Genomic DNA, 25,202 nt, shown 5'->3' with positions numbered 1-25,202 from the left:
CTCCAATGCCAACAGTCAGATTAAATAATCTTTTGTAGATTAAAAATTAAGTCCATTGTACCTTTAGGGAAATTGTCCTCCACTATTCACAGGTACCAAAGTAGATGTCAAAGTTGTGTGACCAACTCATCCCTGACTTGGTGGTTACCACACTCATGATCTCAGAGCTTCATTTTATACCTAGAAGCATTTCACTGAAAAATGTGTAGAATGAGAAAGAAGTTGTGAGCAATCCTTGGCATGCCTCATTCCCCAGTGCCTGATCCCTGGAGGACCAGGGACTTGTGCCCAAGCTGTGGACTTCTTATGTATGAAGTTCACAACCACCTGAGTGTTACAACCCACAGGACAGACTCTGTTTATCTTGGCTTCTCACCAAGATAAATGAAATCAAGTTATGGTAGCGTTAACCATTTCCCCTAATTTTGTATATCATTCAGATAAATTAAATAAAAACACAAGGGAGTCCCTTAATCCTGTCAAAGTTGTAAAAACCATTAATAGCAGTCACCATGTCTGCTCAGGGGTCTGTCTCACTTCTTTGTAGAATATTCCTCAGCAAACTTTCTTTGTGAGGGTCTTGATGTTTTAGTTGCCTGGGTGACTGAGGTTGTGATAATTTTGGTGATAAGAGAAGGTCCAGGCCACCTGATTTGTGTGACAGGGTCTTGAAACAATAGTTTTTTTGTTGTTGTTGTTTTGTTTTTTAAGGGGATATAATTATGGCTGGAGGAAGTTTTGACATACCAGACCCCCATCTTCCAGGTGCCTGTCAGTTTGTCCTCCCCAGAACCACCACCCATTCATGGCTGACTAGCTACTTATCAGTAATCACTCTACTGGATACTAAGTGTAAATTGATTGCACACACTTGTAAGCCTGTGTCTAAGGGGGAAGAACGGGAATTGCCCACCGAGTACAAGACAACAATGCGCACCCTGGAAAGCCCGGAGCAAGTTCCTCTTAAATCAATTATGTCCGTCTCCCGGCTAGGTCACAGTTGGGGAGGCAGCTGGGCCAGGGAAGGGCTGGGGTTGCTCTGGGTCATTTCAGCTCCGCTCACTCTCGTACCGGATCGCTTTTCCCGTCAGTCAGGCCTCAGGGGGTGGGCACTGGGTCACTAGCCAATCAGGCTCTCGGGGGCGGGGCGGTCTTGCGGTCCAAGCAGGCGCGCTCAGGGAGGAGGGGTGGTGCCGCGGCCGGCGAGTCTGAGGTTCTCTGCCCGCGCCAGGCTCCAAACCCAGTCTCAGTTTTTGTTGGCTGTGAACTCCACTGACCGCAGGAGCTGAAGGGAGGACGCCAGAGACTCCTCCCAAGTCGGAAAATGGTGAGTACGGGAGCCAGGTGTCCCCGTATCCGGGAGGACGGGCTTGTCGCAATCACCAAGAACCGGCTGTGGCAGGACCGGCCTCTCCGGCGTCAGCTCCAGAGTCTGCGGCCGAGTCCGCAGCCGGCGCCGCTGGGCCCTCGGTCCCCTCCTGCGCAGGGTGGGGCTGGGCTGTCCGTCAGAACTCCCGGGTCCTCTCTGTTCCCAGCGCGGCGACTTGGGCCCGGCCCCTGGCCCTGTCGCGCAGCGCTGTGCCCACAGCTCGCGTCTCCCCGGACCACGCAGTGAGGACCGGGGAGGCGCTTTTTGCAATCAGCATGTTTTAATTTCATTGAAGTCTAGGTTATCAGTTTTCTTATTCTCACATCATGCTTTTGGTGTCACATCTGAAACCTCATTGCCCAAACTCAAAGTTGTCTGGTTTCTGTTTACCTTCCAGAAGTTCTAGACTTTGCATTTTACATTTCGGTTTGTGGCCCAGTTTCAGTTTTGTGAAAGTTGTCAAGTCAGTTTCTTCACCTATCATGTCCAGGTGGTTCAGGAACGTTTATTGAAAAGATCATACTTTAGTCATTTAGTTTCTTTTGCTCCTTTATCAAAGAACAATGGATTATAGTTTTGTGGGCTTATTTCTGTTGTTATTATTATTTTTTTCCCTTCTAGATTTTCTGTCAATGTTTATTTGTTATCCACCTACCTCAGTCTCCCAGGCCGCTGGAATTATGGGCGTCACTCCCTGCTAGAAGAGGGTTTTTTTTGTTGTTGTTGTTTTGTTTTGTTTTGTTACTGATAATGTAACTTGTTAGGATTTTTTATTTGGATTATGTTGACTTTGCAATTAAAATGGAGAACATCTTAAAATATTGAGGCTTCCTACTCGTGATCAACTCCACAAATTTATTTATTTATTTATTTTTTCACTACAAATTTGTCGGTTTTGTTGTATTTGTGACAATCATGTATAAGTATTTCTCTCTGTTTTTATCCTTGATGCTATGCAAGTAATGTTGTATTTTTAATTCCAAATCCAGTTGTTCATAGTTGATATACAGGAAAATTAGGGACTTTTCTATATTGATCTTGTGTTCTACAACTTTGCTATATTAGCTTACTAGTTTCTTTTTTAATATTTATTTTTTAGTTGTGGTTGGACACAATATTATTTTATTTATTTTTATGTGGTGCTGAGGATCGAACCCAGGACCTCGCATGTGCTGGGCGAGCCACAATCCCAGCCCAGCTCATTAATTTCTTGAGGTTTTTACTGATTTGGGGGATTTTTTTTTTTTTTAAAAGAGAGAGTGAGAGAGGAGGGAGAGAGAGAGAGAAAGAGAGAGAGAGAGAATTTTTTAATAGTTATTTTTTAGTTATCGGCGGACACAACATCTTTGTACGTGGTGCTGAGAATCGAACCCCGGCCGCACGCATGCCAGGCGAGCGCGCTACCACTTGAGCCACATCCCCAGCCCAATTTTTGGGATTTTGTACAACCAAAGTCCAGTCCTGTCTTCTGTGGACATGTTTGTTTATTCTCAATCTCAATGTCTTTCCTTCTACTTTTTTGAAATATGGGTTCCTTTTCTCTCTCTCTGTCTCTCTCTCTCTCTCTGTCTCTCTCTCTCTCTCTCTCTCTCTCTCTCTCGCGCGCGCGCACCCGCACACTCTCGCTCTAGCTCTAGCTCTAGCTCTTATCCTGTATTGGGGATTAAAAACCAGGGATACTCTCCCACTGAACCCATCTCTAAGCCTTTTTTGAGACAGGGCCTGGATACATTGCTGAAGTTGGCCTCAACTTGCACTTGAGATCTTCCTGCCTCAGCCTCCCAAGGGCTGGGTACTGTGTGTTTTTTTTCTGCAAGTATTGATATGATCATATGATTTTTCTTATTTCACTTGTTAATATAATAGTTACACTGATTTTTTAGTTTTTTCTTTTGGGGTGCTAGGGATTGAATGTAGGTCCTTATACATGGTAGGCATGTGCTGTACCACAATTTTTTGATTGTTGAACTCAATCATCCCTACACACCTGTAATAATCCCCACATGTTTGTAATATATAATTTAGCAAATGCATTTTAAAATTAACTTGCTAACATATATTGAGAATTTTAACATCTGTCTTTCTGTAGTTTTCCTTTTTTGTAGTGTCTTATTTCTTTTTGTTAATAGGGTAATGTTGGCCTCATTCCATGAATTAGGAAGTGTTTGCTTTTATTTTCTGTAAGGTATTTTAGAGAATGGGAGTCATTTCTTCCTTAAATATTTGGAAGAATTCACCAGTGAGATCATTTGGGTCTTGGCCCTGCCTTTTCATATATATATACACACACACACACATACACATACACACACACACACACACACCCATACACACATACACACACATTAACACATACACACACATTACACATACACACACACATATACACTCACATACATATATACACACAGATATATATATGTATGTGTGTGTGTGTATACATATATATCTATATCTATATATAATATATATATATATATATATATATATATATATTTTTTTTTTTTTTTTTTAAGTTGTAGTTGGGGGTTACTGGGATTGAACTCAGGGGCACTTGACCACTGAGCCACATCCCCAGTCCTATTTTGTATTTTATTTAGAAACAGGATCTCACTGAGTTGCTTAGCACCTCGCGTTTGCTGAGGCTGGCTTTGAACTCATGATCCTCCTGCTTCAGCCTCCTAAACTGCTGGGATTACAGGCGTACACCACTGCTCTTGGCTTTAATTTTTGTACTTCTTTTGTCAAGTTGAAACCTATACATTTATTTGGGTGCTAATTTAAACTCATTTTCTTAAGGGTATTTTTAGGTATTCCATTGTATGTGTGTTGAAGTACAATAGAGTTTGTGTATTTTGTTCTTTTTATCTTGGTGAACAAATATTCATCTTGGTTACTTCCAAGTTGTGAAAATTAGTGCATGATGCTGCCCTCCACAGCTTGGTGCCAGTCTTTGTTTGGGACTATATTCTCAACTCATTTGAGTGCTAATTTACATGGGGATTCATCTTTGGGAGTTGGTTTGGGGTTGAGCCACATGGGATGGGGTTGAGAATCATTCCCTCTATGAAAATCAAGTGTCAATGAGTATGTGTGTGTGTGTGTGTGTGTGTGTGTGTGTGTGTGTAATGATTTTAATGATCACATTACAGGAAATAGCAGTGGAGCGTGACACTGGACATTTTCATTTATCCACTTTTTTTGTTTGCTAATGTTATCACCAGTTGATTTACCTAATTGACTATTTATCCTTCTAATAAATGTCTGAGTCATCTACTTGACATTTTATTTGGCTATTTCCTCATTACAACAATGGGATTTTTTTCTATAACTTGTCTTTCTTTCATCTTCTGTCAAGTATGCTTTGGTTATTTACCATTTTTAAGCATGTGCTCATCATATTTACTCTGCATGTGAATCCTTTTATATTGCATGTATTCAGATTTTTCCATTCTGTTTTTGTCTTTTTTTTAATTTTTTTTGCCAACGGACCTTTATTTTCATCTATTTATATGTGGTGCTGAGAATCAAACCCAGTGCCTCACACTTGCTAGGCAAGTGCTCTACCACTGAGCCACAACCCCAGCCCTGTTTTTGTCTTTTAACTGTCTTGATTTTAGAATATTTTAATTTTTTACTTTCTTTTTTTCCTAGCACTGGAGATTGAACCCAAGGCCTCACACATGCTAGAGAAGTGATCTACCACTGAGCTACATCCGCAGCCTCAGTTCCTTTCTCTATGGCTTATTCTTCATGTTATTTAAAAATTATCCTATTATATCCAAGAAACTAGTGACTGCTGAAGGTGTTCTATATTTATTTTTTATATTTGAATCTACAGTGGATTTTTTACTATCCACAACATAGGAGGGAATAGAATGCATATTTCAAGTAGAGACCAGTTTGCCTTGCTCCATGTTTTAAAGTGCTTGTGCTCTCTCCTAGAGCTCCACAGTGCCTGCTGTATTATTACTGTTATTATCATTGGTGGGTACAAGGCATTGACCTGAGGGCCTTGTGCATGCTAGGCAAGTGCTCTACCACTAAACTATACTCCCAGACCCACCTACTCTATTATTAATCAACATTCTATACAAATGCCACCTCTTGGTCTCCTTTTGCTATTTGTTTTCTGCTAATACTAGGCTGCTCTGAATATTTGGTTTGTGAGGCAAGCCATCACTCTCCTTTAGAAAACTTTGATCATTGTTAGACATTTGTTATTCTTTTTAGTTTATTAAAACAAACTACTGAAGACTGCTTTGAAGAGTTATGGGATTTTTGTGAGGTATGGTTCGGAAGAGGTGATATTAATGATGATATTGAGTTCTTTCCAAGAACATGTATCATCTACCCACCGATTTGATTCTGCTTTGACATTGCTCAATAGAAATTCAAAAGTTGTTCTATAAGGTTCATTAAATATTGATCACATATTATACTTAGTACTTTATTAAATTTGGCCTGGAGTAAAGTGTTTATAAGTCCCCAAAGGATCTCTCTTGTTGTAATCACATAGGATGAACTCAGTTCCCCAATGGACAAGTTGTGACAACATGCATGAAATAGCGTCTACCAGGTAATTAGCTCATTAGACACTCAGTGTGCACAGTGTTTATGGGGTCTAATCCTCTAGGCACCTCTGTGAGCATGGAACAAATTAATAGATATTAAGAAGAGAAACAAGAGTTCATAAACAACTATGGTGTTTACATAGATCATTTAGGTGCAGTGAAACATTCTTATGATTTATGTTGGTGAATCACTCCCAAAGTTTCAAGTTCACTGGTACTAGCAAAGTTTGAACTATGTGAGTACTTCAGTACTTAAGACTACCTTTTTTTTTCGATCAGGGATTGAACCCAGGGTTACTTAACCAATGAGCCACATTTCTACCCCTTTTTATTTTTTATTTTGAGACAGTGTCTTGCTAAGTTGCTGAGGCTGGCTTTGATCTTGTGATCCTCCTGCCTCAGTCTCTCAAGTCACTGAGATTACAGGTATGTGCCACCATGCCTTGCTAATGTTAACTCTTCATATCAGGTGGTAGGGCTTTGATATGACAGACACTAAAAACAAACTCTACAAAGAGAAATGAAAGTGACCCAATAACACATCTTACTCTCTGAGCCCAGAGAAGGGCTCCTACTTGCTATTTCCTTTCTGAAGAGCTCAATTCTAGTACTAGAACTGCTGTGTAGGAGGGAGTGTCATCCAAGAACAATGACCAAGTCATGATGGAAATGTTTGGAAACCACAGAATCATGTGACCCTCTTATGAATTGAGTGTAGGTTCTGGTCGGTCGGACTCATTCTCCTGTACATGTATGTGGAATGTTTTAGGACTCAGTGGCTTTTCAGGATGTGGCTGTGGACTTCACTCAGGCAGAGTGGGCTTTGTTGGATCCTTCCCAGAAGAATCTCTACAGAGATGTGATGTGGGAAACTTTCAGAAACCTGGCCTCTATAGGTAAGACCAACATCATTCCTTTACCTAGTCAGTTATAGCACAAATGTTTCTTGGTCATGCATGTGGTTCTGTGATTGGAATGTAAAAAGGGAAGAATTTGGTGAATGAGTCAGAAAAGGGAAGAATTTGGTGAAGAATCAGGCATTGTTACAGTGTACATTGAAACTAGAAATGAATAATTTTTCTAAAATTTCTTCGTTGTCTTCTTTTTTTTTTTTTTTTTTTTTTTTGTGTGTGTGTGTGTGTGGTGGTACTAGTAATTGAACCTAGGGATACTCTACTATTGAGCTACATCCCTAGACCTTTTTATTTTTTTTTAAACTTTGAGCCAGCATTTCATTACATTGCCAAGAATGGCCTTGAACTTGCTATGCTCCTTCCTGAGCTGTAATTACAGATGTGCACCACTGCACACTGTACCTGACAGTTAACAGTTCTTCTACAACTTTTAATAATTCACGATAATTTTTCTTTGTCTACATTTTAGGAAACAAGTGGAAAAACCAGAACATTGAAGAACAGTTTAAATTTCCAGGGAGAATTTTAAGGTAATTTTCAGGTATAAGAGGAAAAAAAAGTCCTTTTAAGAAATCCTAGCATGTCATAGAATTTTAAAAACAATTAAAACAAAACAAACACAATTTTTTTCCCTGGTACTAGGGATTGAACTCAGGAGCACTCAACCAGTGAGCCACATCCCCAACCCTATTTTGTATTTTATTTAGAGACAGGGTCTCACTGAGTTGCTTAGTGCCTCATTGCTGAGGCTGGCTTTGAACTTGCAATTTTCCTGTCTCAGCCTCCCAAGCTGCTGGGATTACACAGTGCCTGGCAAAAACAAACACATTTTTTTTTTTTTTTTAATTTTTTTAATATTTATTTTTTAGCTTTTGGCGGACACAACATCTTTGTTTGTATGTGGTGCTGAGGATCGAACCCGGGCCGCACGCATGCCAGACGAGCACGCTACCGCTTGAGCCGCATCCCCAGCCCCAACAAACACATTTTTAAGTTTATTTATCATTAGAAAAATTTTCCTTGAAGCTACTATGTACTTAAATGTAACAAAGATGTTCAATGCTTACAAAATAGTTCATTTGTAAACTAAGAACTAAGTACTAAGAAACTGAATGTTGCTGTTTTGATAATAGCCAAGTGGGATTCATGTTGCAGAGTATTTGGTCCATGTACTTTTAAGTCTTTTTGCCACCCGTGGGAAAAAATGTACCCTGTCCTTGATGTGAGGAGCAATGGAACTCCAACACTTACTAATAAATACATTTTAATAATTGAACCCTTGCTAATGCATTCGTCATTATTTTTTACAGAAGTTATGTAGTAGAGAGACCCTGTGAAAGTGAAGAAGGTGGTCAGTGTGGTGAAACCTTCACCCAGGCTCTAAATCTTAATCAGAGCAAGAAAATTCCTTCTGGAGTAAAACCATGTAATTGCAATGTGTGTGGAAAAGTTTTCCTATGTCTTTCATCTCTCAAGAGGCATCTGAAATCTCACTCCAGATACAAGGCACTTGAGTATGAGGAATATGGAGAGAAGCCACATAAATGTGAACAGTGTGGGAAAACCTTCATTTCTCTCAGAAGTGTTGGAAGACATATGGTGACCCACAGGATAAAAGGCTCTTATACTTGTGAGTTATGTTTGAAAGTCTTTGATTCCCCCAGTTCATTTCAAATACATCAACAAACTCACACTGGAGCCAAACCCTCTGACAGCAAGCAGTGTGGGAAGACCTTTCTTTGTTCTAGTTCATTTCAAATACCTGGCAGAATTCACACTGTAAAAAAATCTTATGAATGCAAACAGTGTGGCAAAACCCTCAGTTCTTCCTGTTCCCTTCGAAGGCATGAAAGAAGTCATAATGGAGAAAAACCCTATGAGTGTAAACAGTGTGGTAAGGCCTTCACACGTCATGGTTACTTTCGAGAACATGAAAGAATTCATACTGAAGCAAAAACCTATGAATGCAAACAGTGTGGTAAAGCTCTCAGTTCTTCCAATTCCCTTCGAATCCATGAGAGAACTCACACTGGAGAAAAACCCTATGAGTGTAAACAATGCGGGGAAGCTTTCAGATGGCACAGTGACCTTCGAAAACACGTGCGATTTCATATTGAAGAAAATCCCTTTGAATGTAAAAAATGTGGCAAAGCACTAAGTTCTCCCAATTCCCTTCGAATACATGAAAGAACTCACACGGGAGAAAAGCCCTATGAGTGTAAACAGTGTGGAAAAGTCTTCCGATTTCAGACTTCCCTTATAAGGCACGAAAGAGCGCATGCTGGAGACAAATCCTATGAGTGTATACAGTGTGGCAAAACTCTCAGTTGTTCAAATTCCCTTCAAGTTCATGAAAGAATTCATAATAAAGCACGACCCTATCAGTGTAAGCAGTGCGGCGAAGCCTTCAGATTTCACGTGGCTCTTAAAATGCATGAAAGAACCCATGCTGGATATAAACCTTACGACTGTCAACAATGTGGTAAAGCCTTCAGATGCCGCGGCTATCTTCAAAAACACGAAAGGATTCACACTGAAGTCAATCCCTATGAATGTAAACAGTGTGGCAAGGTGCTCAGCTGTCCCAGTTCCCTGCGATATCATGAGAGGGCTCACACAGGAGAAAAACCCTCTGTGTGTAAACAGTGTGGTAAGAGGCTCAGTTGTTCCAGTGCCCTCCAAAAACACAAAAGAATTCACACAGACAGAAAAACTCTGTGAATGTCAACAGCGTAGTAAACCCTTCAGATTTTCCATTCGTCTTCAGATGTGTGAAAGAATTCATGGAGGGGAATACGGATGATAAAAACTTGTGGTGAAGGCATCAGTTTTTTCAGATCTTTTTGAACACATGGAAAGACTCACACTGGAGATTAGCCTTATGAATATATGAAATTTGTTAAATTTGTTCCAGTTCCATTTGAAGATAACAACAACAAAAAAAAATGCATTCAGCAGAAAATCTCTATAAAGGGCCGGTGGCTATACCTTCAAAGGCCCAAAATGCACATTGAAGATAGATGTTATACATTTCAGACTCCAGTAGTTTGGAAAATAAAGGAAAGCTTTTGATTTTTATGATTGCTTTAAAAGTCAATGGGAAAACTCCCATTGGAAAGAAATCTCATAAATGTAGGTGATATTGAAATCTTAATGCAAATTAATTATTACATAATGTTCAGTTTCTCTACATGAACAAAATTTACATAAATTATGAATATAATATGTTTATCAGTGGCCCATAGTTAAAAGTTCTCAGGTTTGCATTTTCCATTTCTTTGTAAGGATACATAAAGGTGAGGATTCTATAGGTGTAGTTGTGTCAGTTAACAAAGGGATAAATTCAGAGAAATGCCTCGTTAGGTAATTCTGTGTGAAGATTATAAAGTGTAGATGTACAAATCTTAGATGGTATAGTGCACTACCAACAAACTTAGGCTAAATGCTGTTGCCCATTTCTTTTGGGCTCCAAACCTGTACATTATTGTATTTAGTACTGTAGGCAACAGTAACACAATGATAAGTATTTGTGTATCTAAACACACTGAAAAATAGAAAAGCTACAGTAAGGATATAGTATAAAAGATCAGGGTAGGGTGGCCCGTGATTGTAATCCCAGCTGCTTGTGAAGCTGAGGCAGGAGGATCACAGTTCAAGGTCAACCTGGGTAGTTTCTAGGGGAGTAGCTCAATGGGTCGAGGGTCCCTGGCTTTGATCTCCAGTACTGCAAAAATAAAATAAAAGATACCTGTGCAAGATACTTACTGCGTACAGAACGTGCTGGAGTACTGGTGGGACTCTGCTGGGCAAGTTTGAGTGATCAATCAGTGATTGAATGTGAAGGCCTAGGACATTGCTGGACACTGCTATTGACTTTATAAACACCTGCACTTATGTTATACTAAATTTATAAAAATAATTTTATCAGCAAGAATAAATTAACCTTAGGTTAGTGTAACTTTGTCACTTAATAAACAATTTTTTCATCTTTTTCACTGTTCTGTAATAAACACATAGCTTAAAACACAAGATGTCTGTATAAAACATTTGTTTATTTTATAAGCATTTTTCCATTTTAATGTTTTTGTATACTTTTTAATGTATTTTGTTAAAGACTAAGAAACAAACGCAGTAGTCTAGGCTCACACAGCTCCAGAATCACCAATGTCACTTTCTCCACCTCCTCATCTGGCCCAGTGGACATTCTTCAAAAGCAGCAACATTTGGAACTGTCATTTCCTATCATGACAGTGCTTTCTGCTGGAACCCTTTTTGTTGTTGTTGGTACTGGGGATTGAACCCAGGGGTGCTCTGCCACTGAGCTATATCCCTAGCTCCCCACTCCCCTCTTTTTTTTTTGTGGTGGTAGATGGATAAAATGCATTTATTTTATTTATTTTTATGTGGTGCTGAGGATCAAACCCAGGGCCTTGCACATGCTAGGCAAGCACTCTGCCACTGAGCTACAGCCCCAGCCCATGCCCCCCAGCCCTTTTTATTTTTTTACTTTGAGATAGAATTCTCAGGCTGACCTCTAACTTATGATCCTCCTGCCTCAGCCTCTCAGGTTGCAGGGGTTACAGGCATGTGCCATTATCCCCACTGAAATCTTTTTGGAAGGTCGTGGATGTCTGAGGCTCCTCTTGGGAAATGTCACTCTTTTCATAAATGTTTATATGATGGTTTTCTTGGTTTCCTTTTTATCATAGACTTCCTTGTAAGCAGATAATATATCATGAATATTCCTCTCTGTTGATGAAAACTTTTTGTTACGGGGTCCATATGTTTAGGCTTAAAGGATCTTAAAGTCTACAGAAGTTTCTACTAAACTGCTTACCATGAATTTTCTTGGGTGTTTTCTTATTTTCCTTCAGTTGTTTTGTTTCTTGTCTGTTCATCTATGCATTGATTATATGATAAGGCATTTTTTGGGGGGGGGTACTGGGTATTGAAATCAAGGGTACTTTGCTAGTGAGCTACATCCCCAATCCTTTTTATTTTTTATTTTGAGGCAGGGTGTTGCTAAGTTGCTGAGAATCCTGCTAAATAGCCCAGGCTGGCCTTGTACATGCAATCCTCCTGCCTCAGCCTCCCGGGTTGCTAGGTTTACAAGCATGTACTACTGCACCTAGTTGTGATAGGCATTTTTTAAAAAAATATGTTTCTAGTTGTAGTTGGACACAATGCCTTTATTTTATTTATTTTTATGTGGTGCTAAGGATCAAACCCAGGGCTTCTACATGTGCTAGGCGAGTGCTGTACTGCTGAGCCACAGCCACAGCTCCTGTGATAGGCATTTTTTTTTTTTTTAAAGAGAGAGTGGAGAGAGAGAGAGAATTTTTTAATATTTATTTTTTAGTTTTTCGGCAGGCACAACATCTTTGTTTGTACGTGGTGCTGAGGATCGAACCCGGGCCGCACGCACGCCAGGCCAGCGCGCCACCGCCTGAGCCACATCCCCAGCCCCTGTGATAGGCATTTTTAAGACCCATTATAATGTTATAGGCTCACCATTGTATATGAGATCCATTGTTGACTGAAATGTGTGATATACGACTGTACTCTTCTAAGTTTAATGAGTAGTATCTTAAGTCAGTTAACGAAACTTTTCTCTATCAACTTTAAAGTGTGTTGGATCCAAGTTTTAGTTGAAATGTATTTCTACTATATAAGTAAGTTCAATATTTATATATATAATTGTCTTAAGTGTTCTGTGATTGATGGATGGGCCACTGAAAAAGAAGTCTTTGTTATTTGGGAGGATTTTCCTACTGTTGTGTGGCAGCTTCTGTATTGTCACACATTATATGTCTTTTACTTTTCTTATGGGAAAAACTACCTTTTTGAAGGGGTATGGAATTTATTTCATTTGTTTTTTGCTAATAAAGATTAGGTATTGGGCTGGGTTTATGGCTCCACAATAGAGCGCTCACCTCACACGTGCGCAACACTGGGTTTATCCTCACCATCACCTAAAAATAAATAAAATAAAGGAATTGTGTCCAACTACAATTTAAAAATAAAAATAAAAAAGATTAGGTATCATAGTCTGAGGATATACCTCAGTGGTGGAGTGCTTGCCTAGCATGCCCAAGGACCTGAGTTCAATCCCCAGTACTGCCATAAAAAGAAAACCATAGATGCCATAGCCAGGTGTGGTGGTACATGCCTATAATCCAATCTACTTGAAGGCTGAAGCAGGAGGATTGTAAGTTTGAGGCCAGCCTTGGCAATTTGGTGAGATCCAGTCTTAAAAAATAAGGATTGGGGTGTAGCTTAGTGGAAAAGCATCCCCAGGTTCAATCCCCAGTATCTTGGGGGAAAACAGATAAAAGAGAGTTGATAACTATTTTTAAGTCTGTCAAGTTTATCACATACTCTTAGGTGAATTATTTTATCTGTTGCCTTTTACTTTTTAAGATATTTTTAGTTGTACATGGACACAATACCTTTATCTAATTTACTTCTTAAAATGTGGTGCTGAGGATTTAACTCAGTCCCTCACATGTGCTAGGCAAGTGCTCTACCACTGAACTACAACCCCAGCCTTGTTGCCTGTTATTTTTTATCATTATTTCTGGCTGTTACTTGTATAATTCACCTTGGATTAAGGAGAAAGATCTGTGGAAGAATTACATGTTGTGTCTAATCTGAGGAGAAAGCTTTCAATCTCACCATCAAGAATAATGTTAGCTGTAGGGTTTTTGTTTGTTGTTTTTATAACAGTACTGGGATATTCTACCACTGAGCTATACTAATTTTGGGGACAAGGTCTTGCTAATTTGCTGAGTCTGACCTTGAACTTGTGATCTTCCTGCCTCAGCCTCCTGAGAAGCGGGGATTATAGGTGTGTGCCATCATGCTCTAAGAGTGGGTTTTTTAATCAATGCTGTAAAGCACATTTAGAAAGTTCCCTTCGGTTCATTTTTTTATAAACTGGGGTTGAACCCAGGGTCGCTTTATCATTGAGCTACATCCCCAGCCCTATTCAGATAGAGGCTCACCAAGTTGCAGAGACTGGCCTTGAACTGGCAATCTTCCTGCTTTAGCCTCCTGAGTGGCTGGAATTGCAGATGTGACTATGGTGTGTTTTATTATGAAAGGGTGTTGATTTTTTTTGTATGTTTTTTCTGTATCTCTTGAGATGAACTTGTGGTTTTTGACATTTATTCTAATAAGTTGAATTACATTCATTGACATTCATATATGAAAACAGCACTGCTTTTGTAAGTTAAATTTCTCTCAGGGAGTATAAGTCTTTATATATTGGTAGATTTGCTTTTCTAGTATCTTATTGAGGCTTTTTGCATCTATATTGAAAGAGTTTTGTGTACATTAACAGCATATAGCATTATCTAGTACCTGAAATATGTACATGTGTGTATAAGCATGTATATAATATGTAGTATGTAGTATAGTTTTGTATATATGACTAGATTGTATGGCATGTAAAGATGCAATTAGTATAGAATATAGTATACTGTAGCATTATAGGATTAGTCATCAGTCTATAATCATGCATTTCTGTTCGCTGTTGGATGACAGAATTTTTCCAACAAACCTTTCACATTCTCTCCTGAGAACCAAGAAGCCTCTCAACTTGATACCCAAAGCCTTCTCCCATCCCACCTGCTCTGTGCTCTGAAGTGTAGTCCCTGGGCAGGACTACATGCCTTCCATTACTTACCTTCCACATCCTGACTGTGAGGGTCACTAACTGATAAGCTCCTGACAACCTTATGTGTGCAGCAATGGTGAAACAGAGCTCCGGCACTTGCTCATTTGAAGGATGTGCCAAGGGAATTAAGACAGACATGTTATCTGATGAAGCACAGCCTAGTCTACATGTTTATCACCTGAGTTTTGTTTCTATAAATTGTAATCGTTTCTATTAATCTAGCTCTTCTCCCCAGTTTGATCAAAATGTACAAAATTTCTTTTTTTTTTTTTCCATTGTTCATTTCTCATGTGGGTAGACAGCCAAATCTGGCCACCCAGGTTCAGGCTGGCTCCCTGACTGGGTTGCAGGTAATGATGGATGTCATGAGTTCAAATCTCAGCAGCCCTAAGCTGCTAATTTCTCCCTCACCAATGGAGTGAGTGTGAGGTTACGTAAACAAATGGCAAGAAATACAGGATGGACCAACTGTGACCAAGTACATTACTCAATTTTAGCTAACAACTCTGGGCTACCTGACTCCATAATACAGTCAATGTCACCTGAGTGACAACCACCAACGGCTCGTTGGCTTTCACTTTGGTCTACACAGGGCTTTGTGTTCTGTGTCAAGTGTGGCCACTTTGTCCCATGTTGAAACACTCATCTGGACACAAATGGCTAATTGACTGACTGCTGCAGTGTGACTTGATAGGTTCATCCTAGTTGGTAAGGAGTTTTTGAGGCACTTACCTATCAAGGCAGCAAAACCATCACCTTAACTTGATTGGTACTTCAGTCCTGATTGCCAAGAATCTGGTGACTGCTTAGTGGTCACTGCACTGGTTGTCACTTCTGGATGCTTGGCATGGCCATGTAAAAAATGTTTATTATTGTATATCCTTGCAGTATGCTCATGGATGATTGTGAAGTCACAAAAAAGGGACTTTTTTTTTTTGTACTGGGGATTGAACCCAGGGGCACTTAACCACTGAGTCACATCCCCAGCCCTTTTTTTTTTTTTTAATTTAGAGATAGGATCTCACTAAATTGCTGAGGGCCTTGCTAAGTTGTTGAGAGTGGCTTTGAACCTGCAATCTTCCTGCCGATGGGATTACAAGCATGCACCACGGTGCCCAGTCCACAGAATTAAATATTTTACCCAGTTGCCTAGAAAGTCATTGTATAGGCAAGAGTAGCAGCAATGACTTTCTGGTGCTGCTGATTCCCTTGCTGTAATGTGCACTCCTGGATCCCCAAGGATATTGGAAATAAAGGAAAGGGGGGTTAACCCCTCCTAATTTTAGGTGGGCACAATATCTTTATTTATCTTTACGTGGTGCTGAGGATTGAACCCAGTGCCTCGCACATGCCAGGTCAGCATGCTAGCACTTGAGCCACATCCCCAGCCCAGGAACTAGTTTTTAAATAGAAAATATGTGACTCTTTTCCCAGTTGAAAACCCCTAGCCAGTATATGGGCTTTCCTTAGCACTGTTGATCACCAGCATGCCCAAATACAAATCTTAGGATCACAAGGCTTGAAGGCCTTCGACAAAAATGACCTTATTGTTTGTGGACTCTCACCCAAGGAAGGCTGAGTGGCACTTCCTGGAAGCTGAACTTCTTGCCCTTTATCTATAGGGAACTCAAATAAGAACTCAAACCTGGGACTGGGGATATAACTTAGGGGTAGAGTACTTGTCTCATGCATAAGGCCCTGAGTTTAATCCTTAGCAGTGAAAAAAAAAAAAAAAAAAAAAAAACCCTCTATAATTTTGGAGTTACTGTATAAAAAAACAAATATACTTTTAACCATGCAAAAACATCTTGCCTAAATTATCCATATTATGGAACCCTTAATCTTCATGGATTCCATTCCCTGATCTAGTGAGTAATGGATTAAAATTGAGTATTTGCCACTTCCAAATATTCTTGACAAAATGGCAGTCCCTTCACCCCCACCAGTTAAAATAAGGTTACAATGGCTAAATTGAGGGGTTTTTTTGGGAATATATAAGTTTGGGGAAGTTTATTGAGTATTGATTCCATTTCATTAATAGACATAGATCTGCTCAGATAACCTACTCTTTTGTCAGTTTTAGTAGACTATATCTTTGAAGTAATTGGTTCACTTGATTTGTGGTCATGGAGTCCTTCCTAATATTCTTTTATTATTCTTTCAGGGTCTATGGGAGGGGTATAATGTTCTCTCTTTTATTTATTTTTTTTTCAGAGAATTTTAAGAATATTTTACATGCCCTAGAAGGGTATTTCTTGTCCCTGGCGCATTCCGCACTCTCGCTCTCCTCCTGGCTGCCATGAGCTTGACAGTTCTCCACCTCATCCTTCCACAAGGATGTGTTGTGCCTCACCTGAGACCCAGAGCAATGGAACCAGCCAACCATGGACGGAGAACTCTGAAATGGAGGCTAAATAAGTCTTTCCTCCTTTAACTTGTTATTATCAGGTGTTTGGGTTACGGGGATGAAAAACTAACACAATGTTTTAAACCATTTTCTAGATCACATCACTACAGTCTGCCCAACTGATTCATCTCCTTTTTCAGGTGAATTTCCATGAGAAGTATAGACAGTCTGCATGATCCAAGCCATGTGTGAGTCTCCTTGGCTCTTACAGGCAAATACAAATCACCAATAGAAGTTTATTGACCATTGTTTCAAGAATTTCAATGTCCTTTATTCTAACTTACTAACTTTTTCCCTCCTGCATTCACAGCCACTCAGTTGGTTTCTATGATGAGAAACAGTGTGTTGGGTTTGCTTTTTTTTTTTTTTTTTTTTTTTTAAAGAGAGAGTGAGAGGAGAGAGAGAGAAAGAGAGAATTTTTTTTAAATATTTATTTTTTAGTTATCGGCGGACACAACATCTTTGTTTGTACGTGGTGCTGAGAATCGAACCCGGGCCGCACACATGCCAGGCGAGTGCGCTACCACTTGAGCCACATCCCCAGCCCCGAGTTTGCTTTTTGTTTGCCCTTAAAAATTCTTTTTATTGGGATAAAATTTACATTTCACAAAATTTAACATATAACCATTTTAAAGTACAAAATGCAAACTTTTTTGTTTTTTTCGCAATGACATATAGCCAACACCACTATCAAATTCCAGATCACTTTCATCAATCCCTCAAAAAAACCTCACAGCCATCAAAGAATCACTTATCACAAGTCAATAAAGACTTGTCTAATGTGGGGAATTCACACAACAGCATCATACTGATGTGGCTTTTTATAGTCCATCTTTGCTCAGTGAGCATGGCATTTCATGCGCTTATCAATGTTGTAGCACATATCATTCAGTCCTTCCCATGACTGCATATTGCATTGTGGTAACTCTCTCACAGTTTGTCTATCTAGTCATACATTGATGTACATCTGGATTTTTCCTACTTTTTTTTTTCTTTTTTCTTTTTTTTTTTTATACTTGGATTGAACCTAGGGGCACTTAACCACTGAGCCACATACCCATCTTTTTTTGTATTTTATTTAGAGACAGGATCTCACTGAGTTGTTTAGGACCTCACTAAATTTTGAGGCTGACTTTGAACTTGCAATCCTCCTGCTTCAGCCTCCCAAGCAGCTGGGATTACAGGCATGTACTACCATGCCCGGATTTTTCCACTTTTGGAGTTTTGCTATTATGCATAATGTTTCTTTTAACCTTCATATACAGGTTTTTGTGTGGAAATGTTCTCATTTCTTTTGGTTACGTAGTTAGTAGTGGTATTGCTGGGCCATGTGGTAAACCTTCTATGGAACTGACAAACTGTTTTCCAAAGGAGCTGCCTCATTTTGTAATAACACTAGCAGTTTAGAGTGGTTCTGATTTCTCTGCATATCCATACTTATTATTGTCGTTTGACAATTAGATGTATTGATTATACTATGATTTTCCCTAATGAATAAGTTTTTTAGGCATCTTTTCATATAGTCATTGGCTACTTTTATCATTTATTGCCATAACATTATATATTGTTGTAAATAATATTTGAAATATTACTCAATAGAATATCTTTATGTAAATTTTATAGCTACAAAATTATTTACTTAGTGTGATTGACTCATTTCATTTTAATATGTTAGAGACTATACATTGATTATCTTATTAGCATGTCTTGTATTTCTGAAATTAACTCTCTTTAAACTAATTTTGTATGTTTACACATTGTTTTATTTTATTTTTTACACATTGTTTTATATCCCAATTAATAACATATTGAATTAGTTTCAAAGTTTTGGTATAAATATATGTAATAGCCAAACAAAATCTTCCAGTAGCTTCTTTTTTCTTTTCTTTTTTTTTTTTTTTTACTGCTTTATAATATAGATTTGAAAATGTTGAAAAAGTCAGGTGCAATGGCACCTGCCTATAATCCCAGAGACTTGGAAGGCTGAGGCAGGAGGATTGCAAGTTCAAAGCCAGCCTCAGCAACTTAGCAAGTCCCTAGGTAACTTAGTGACAACCTGTCTCAAAATAAAAAGAGCTGGGGATGTAGCTCAATGGCTAAGTGCCCCTGGGTTCAATCCCTAGTACCAAATAATAATAATAATAATAATAATAATAATTTTTTAAAAAAGGTTTATTTATTTCTGCTATCAAAGAACAGAATTATGACAGTGTAATTTAACAATCCTAATTGGCTTCATTTTTAATTTTAAAATCAGGTAACACTTCATTCCATAAAACAGAATCAGTTTTCCTATGAGCCAAGCACTCATCAAAAATAATTTGATGAGTTAACATCAGATTATTTATTTTGCTTACACAAAATAAGGACAAGGGAACTTCACTATTTCGCCTGTTGAGAATGGCTGTTCTTCCTCCAATCCAGATTTCTCTTGGAGGACCAGATGTGTCAGCTTGGTTTGACTGACTCCATGTTGTTTTTTTCCCCCCTGGAATATTGTCTCTGTTGAAAAACTGGCTTCACAAAGAAGGTGGCAGCAGGAAAACTTCAGAATCCAAAGCTTAAAAATAAGTCTTGGGTGGTATGGGATTATTTTCTGTCTCTGGGAGGGATCATCCAGTGTCTGAGGCCTGAGGATAGAGGCAAAGTCCCCAGCCTCCCATCCAGAAGATGTCACTCTCAGTAGCATCTAGTGTCCTGACCTTTGCTCGCCCAGGATGACAGTGAGTAAGGAGCAGCAGGTCACAGGGGCCCCCTGACCCTCTGGGCAGACCCCGGGGCTGAGGGTCAACGACTTCCTGCCTGTGGTCCCTGAGGTCCTGGGGCAGGGATATAGGAGGCAGCTAGTGTCATAAGACGTCCCCATCCTCAGCCAGGCTGGGCGCCTGGCTAAGCAAGGAGAAAGATGGGGGCCTGGCCCCTGCACCTGGTCTCACTTCCTCCCTGGCACCGTCTGGAAGGGGAGGAAGTGACACCCAGGGGAAGGCAGGGAAGTGAGGCCACAATCACATTCAAGATCAGGGTGCAAGAGCTTAGTTTGCCCCACAACAGGCCCCATACTCAGCTCCCCTTCATGGGTCAGGTCCCTTCTGAGAGTCACGCCCTGCCCTTTATAGGTAAAGGACCCAGAAGTTCCAGGGACACGCCCATGTTTAGGCCCTCGGATCCGGAAGTGCCTCAAGCATCCATATTTAGGCCTCCAGATGAGGATCCAGAAGTTTCAAAGGCGCACATCCATGTTTAGGCCATAGCATCTGGAATTGCCTCAGGTGCACATCCATATTTAGGCTCTAGGATCCAGAAGTTCCTCAGGTGTCCATGTTTAGGCCCACGGATCCAGAGGTTCCTCAGGTGCATGTCCATGTTTAAGCCCCTGGGTCCGGAAGTTCCTCAGCATCCATGTTTAGGCTCTAGGAAGTGCCTCGGGCATCCATGTTTAGGCCCCAGGATCTGGAATGCCTCAGGCATCCATGTTTAGGCCCCAGGATCCGGAAGTTCCTCAGGTGCACGTCCATTTTTGGGCCCTTGGATCGAAAAGTTCCTCAGTCCTCCATGTTTAGGCCCCCGGATCCGGAAGTTCCTCAGATGCATGTCCATTTTTAGGCCCCCAGATCTGAAAGTTCCTCAGGTGCACGTCCATCTTTGGGCCCTCGGATCCGGAAGTTCCTCAGTCCTCCTTGTTTAGGCTGTAGCATCTGGAAGTTCCTCAGGTGCATGTCCATGTTTAGGCCCCCAGATCTGGAAGTTCTTCAGGCTCACGTCCATGTTTAGGCCCCCGGATCCGGAAGTTCCTCAGTTGCACATCCATGTTTAAGCCCCCGGGTCCAGAAGTTCCTCAGCATCCATGTTTAGGCTCTAGGTTCTGGAAGTGCCTCAAGCGTCCATGTTTAGGCCCTCGGATCCAAGAAGTTCCTCAGCGCATGTCCATGTTCAAGTCCCCGGATCCGAAAGTTCATCAGTCCTCCATGTTTAGGCCGTAGCAACTGGAAGTTCCTCAGGCACACATCCATGTTCAGGCCCCTGGATACGGAAGTTCCTTAGACATCCATGTTTAGGCCCCCAGATTCGGATCCAGAAATTTCAAAGGTGCACATCCATGTTTAGGTGCCTGGATCCGGAAGTTCCTCGAGGGCACATCCATGTTTAGGCCATAGCATCCAGAAGTGCCTCAGGTGCACGTCCATGTTTAGGCTCTAGGATCTAGAAGTTCCTCAGGACTCCGTGTTTAGGCGCCCGGATCCAGAAGTTCCTCAGGTGTCCATATTTAGGCCCACGGATCTGGAGGTTACTCAGGTGCACGTCCATGTTTAAGCCCCTGGGTCCGAAAGTTCCTCAGCATCCATGGTTAGGCTCTAGTATCTGGAAGTGCCTCAGGTGTCCATGTTTAGGCTCCAGGATCTGGAATGCCTCAGGCATCCATGTTTAGGCCCCCCCGGATCCTGAAATTCCTCAGGTGCACGTCCATCTTTGGGCCCTCGGAGGATCCAGAAGTTCCTCAGTCTTCCATGTTTAGGCCATAGCATCCATAATAATAATAATAATATTGAAAAAGTTTTATATCAAATAATAAGAGCCAGATACAGTGACACACACCTGTAATCCCAGCTACTCCAGAAGCTGAGGCAGAAAGATTATAAATTCAAGGCCAGCCTGGGCAACATAGCAAGACCCTGTCTCAGAAACAGTTAATTCATGATTAATTTAGTAAGCAGAACTTTTTCTTGATTTTTTTTAGTTGTGGATGAACACAATACCTTTATTTTTTTTAAATTTATTTTTATGCATTGCTGAGGATTGAACCCAGTGCCTCACATGTGCTAGGCAAGTGCTCTGCCACTGAGCTACTGCCTCAGCCCCAATAAACAACTTTTGACTAATTCTTGTGAAAACACTATTTAAAATTTATGATTTTCTATTTCCTAATTTATCTTAATTCATCTATTTTATACAAGTCACTGTGATTTTTTTTTTTTTTTTTTTTTGGTGGTGTGGGGGATTGAATCCAGGGCCTTCTGCATGTGAGGCAAGCACTCTACCAACTGAGCTATATTCCCAACCCCTATACAAGTCACTTTTACCTCTCAGTTTACCCAGTTTATTACTATAAGTTTTTTCTAAGTGTCAATATTAATGCGAGTTTATTTTTTATTTTATTTATTTATTTATTTATTTATTTTTTTGAGAGAGAGAGAGAGAGAGAGAACTTTAATATTTATTTTTTAGTTTTTGGCAGACACATCTTTGTTTATATGTGGTGCTGAGGATCGAATCCGGGCCACACGCATGCCAGGCAAGCGCGCTACCGCTTGAGCCACATCCCCAGCCCTACTATAAGTTTTTTATATTGGTCCCTATACGTTTAAATTATTATATCACTAGTTTTAAATGCTGTTTATTCTTTATATTTTGGAAGTCCCACATTTTGGCAATATTTTATTATACATTTTATTCTTTTTAATTTTCTTTCATGTAATACTTGTTCTAACTTATACTTTACTATTACATGTTATTTGCATTTAGCTTTTTATTTTTTATTATTAAAATGTTTTAATTATAGATAGACACATACCTATTTATTTATTTGTTTATTTATTGTACTGGGGATTGAACTCAGGGTCTCTTACTTGACCACTGAGCTACATCCCCAGTTCTTTTTTCGTATTTTATTTGAGACAGGGTCTCATTGAGTTGCTGTTTTAGTCCGCTCTTTTGCTGCTGTGACTAACAGGACCTGACCAGCACAATGATAGAGGAGGAAAAGCTTATTTGGGGGCTCACAGTTTCAGAGGTCTCAATGCACAGACAGCAGGCTTCATTCATCATGGCAGAACATCATGGCAGAAGAGCTTAGTGGAGGGAAGCAGCTAGCTATGATCAGAAAGCAGAGACAGCAACTCCACTTACCAGACACTAATATATACCCCAAAGCCATGACCCCAATGCCCCGCCTTCTCCAGCCACAGCCCACCTGCTTCAGTTACCACTTAATCTCACCAGGTGATTGATTCACTGGTTAAGGCTCTCGTAACCCAATTGTTTCTTCTATGAACCTTCCTGCATTGTCTCACACATGAACTTTTGGGGGAAAACTCGCATCCAAACCATAACAGTTGCTTAGGGTCTTGCTAAGGTGCTGAGGCTGGCCTTGAAATGACGATCCTCCTGCCTCTACCTCCTGAGTCACTAGGATTACAGGTGTCTCACCATGCTGAACTCTTCCAATTTGAGGAGCAACTATGGTACAAAATTTTGAAATGGAGTATTTTCATTTCTTTATCTTAAAAATTATAATTATTTAATAAAATACTGTTCAGCTTTTTAGAGATTTTAATATTCTAAGTTCTTTAATGAACTATTTAAAAAATGGAAATGGGTAGAGAGTTATTCTCTAAAATTATTTTAAATTTTTTTCCATATGGGCTGAGAAACGTGATGTAACACCCATATTCAGTAGATAGCTGTTAGGTCAGGCTTGTTTATTGTTCAAATATCTGATTCCTCCATGTTTCTCATATGCTTTTTCTCACAAATCAAAAAAGATCTTGAAGTTATTCATCATGATAAAAAATGTCTTATGATTTTATCAAATATTTCTTCATTGGTTGTTTCAGAGCAATCATATTCCCCTCAACACATGGAAACATGAAGTTTATGCCCAGATATCTTGTCTTACCCTTCCCTGGACAGTGATTGATTCCACTGAACATTCATTTCCCAAGGTTCAGAATATGAGGTCCACCCAGGTGCTTCTTTTTTTTGTAGTTGTAGATGGACAGCATACCTTTATTTTATTTGTTTATTTTTTATGTGGTGCTGAAGATCAACCTGGTGCCTCACACGTGCTAGGCAAGTGCTCTGCCACTGAGCTACAGCCCCAGCCCCCAGATGCTTCATTTTGAACACATTGAGATTATTGCTTAAGAATATTCTGACTTATTTCAAAGACTGACTTGAAAAAACCTGTAGGTTTTCTTTATAACTCTCGTGTTTATGAGCTACAAATTGAATTTTAAGCTTCTTTATGTGATTCTTGTGGATACTTTGTCCCATCCGGGTCATTCTCTATTTCAGTATTTTTTAAATGTACCTCTCTCTCACCTACTCCCCAAATGTCACATATTTTAAATGGCTAAATTTCTTAGATTTAAGGTAAAACTGGTCTTTTTTGGTACAGGGGATTGAACCTAAGGCCTCTTAATCACAGAGCCACATCCCAGCCCTTTTTTATATTTTATTTTGAGACAGGGTCTCAGTGAGCTGCTTAGGGCCTCATTAAATTGCTGAGGCTGGCTTTTAACTCATGATCCTCCTGCCTCAGTCTCCTGAGCAGCTGGGATTTCAGGCATAAGCCACCATGCCCAGCTACCTGGTCTTTGATATCCCCCAATATCTGATACATGATTTCCCCTCCAGCTCCAACCCAGGATACTCTTGCAGAGCCTTCAGGTTTCTTCCTGCTTTATTTTTAGTTGTAAATGAACACAATACCTTTATTTATTTATTTCTATGTGGTGCTAAGGATTAAACCTAGTGCTTCAACCGTGCTAGGCAAGCGTTCTACCACTAAGCCACAGCTGCAGCCCCTCTGCCTGATTTCTTTTTTTAAAAAATTAATTTGTTTATTTTAATTAGGTATATATGACAGCAGAATTCATTTTGATTCATTGTACACAATGGCAGCACAAATTTTCATTTCTCTGTAGTGTCGCACCACATGTACAGTCATACATGTGCCTAGGGTAATGATGTCCATCTCATTCCACCATCTTTCCTTCCCCCATTCCTCCTCTCCACCTTTCCCTCCCCTTTGACCCATCAAAGTGCCTCTATTTTTTCTCATGTCCCCCCCCATTATGGATCAGCATCCACTTATAAGAGAGAACATTCAGCCTTTGTTTTTTTGGGATTGGCTTACTTCACTTAGCATGATATTCTCCAACTCCATCCATTTACCTGCAAATGCCATAATTTTATTCTCTTTCAATGCTGAGTAATATTTCATTGTGTATATATAACACAGTTTCTTTATCCATTCATCTATTGAAGGGCATCTAGGTTTCTTGACTGATCAAACTCTGGCTCTTCTATTTCATTTTAGTTCATTTATACTTTTGTATCCAGAAAATTTCAGAACAATTTTAGGTGATCAATTTAAAGTTATATACTTGGATAATATTTCTATGTTTACAAAGTGCTTAGAAAACCCATTTTTCTCACAAATTCTTAGACTTTAAACTTCTCTCTTGCAACATTTAATAAG

The 25,202-nt window shown here is 39.8% G+C and overlaps 1 protein-coding gene across 3 annotated transcripts; it reads left to right on the top strand.

The window, feature by feature from the left end:
- Positions 1-1,184: 1,184 nt before the first annotated feature.
- Positions 1,185-11,627, top strand: LOC143392190 (uncharacterized). Of its 3 annotated transcripts, XM_076845092.2 has the most exons (5): positions 1,185-1,327; positions 5,889-5,948; positions 6,713-6,839; positions 7,327-7,387; positions 8,168-11,627. In XM_076845092.2, exons 3-5 carry the CDS (start codon positions 6,806-6,808, stop codon positions 9,576-9,578), a joined length of 1,506 nt encoding a protein of 501 aa, XP_076701207.2. In that variant the 5' UTR covers positions 1,185-1,327; positions 5,889-5,948; positions 6,713-6,805; the 3' UTR covers positions 9,579-11,627. The 3 variants fall into 3 exon arrangements, with proteins under 3 accessions (XP_076701207.2, XP_076701187.2, XP_076701197.2); XM_076845072.2 differs by lacking the exon at positions 5,889-5,948; XM_076845082.2 differs by lacking the exon at positions 1,185-1,327 and having other exon boundaries at positions 5,650-5,948.
- The last annotated feature ends 13,575 nt before the right edge of the window (positions 11,628-25,202 follow it).

The sequence above is a fragment of the Callospermophilus lateralis genome, chromosome 1 (assembly GCF_048772815.1).
Source record: "Callospermophilus lateralis isolate mCalLat2 chromosome 1, mCalLat2.hap1, whole genome shotgun sequence".
Classification (NCBI taxonomy): domain Eukaryota; kingdom Metazoa; phylum Chordata; class Mammalia; order Rodentia; family Sciuridae; genus Callospermophilus; species Callospermophilus lateralis.
The sequence above is the reverse complement of the archived record's forward strand: the minus strand, read 5'-3'. Positions and strand labels throughout refer to the sequence as shown.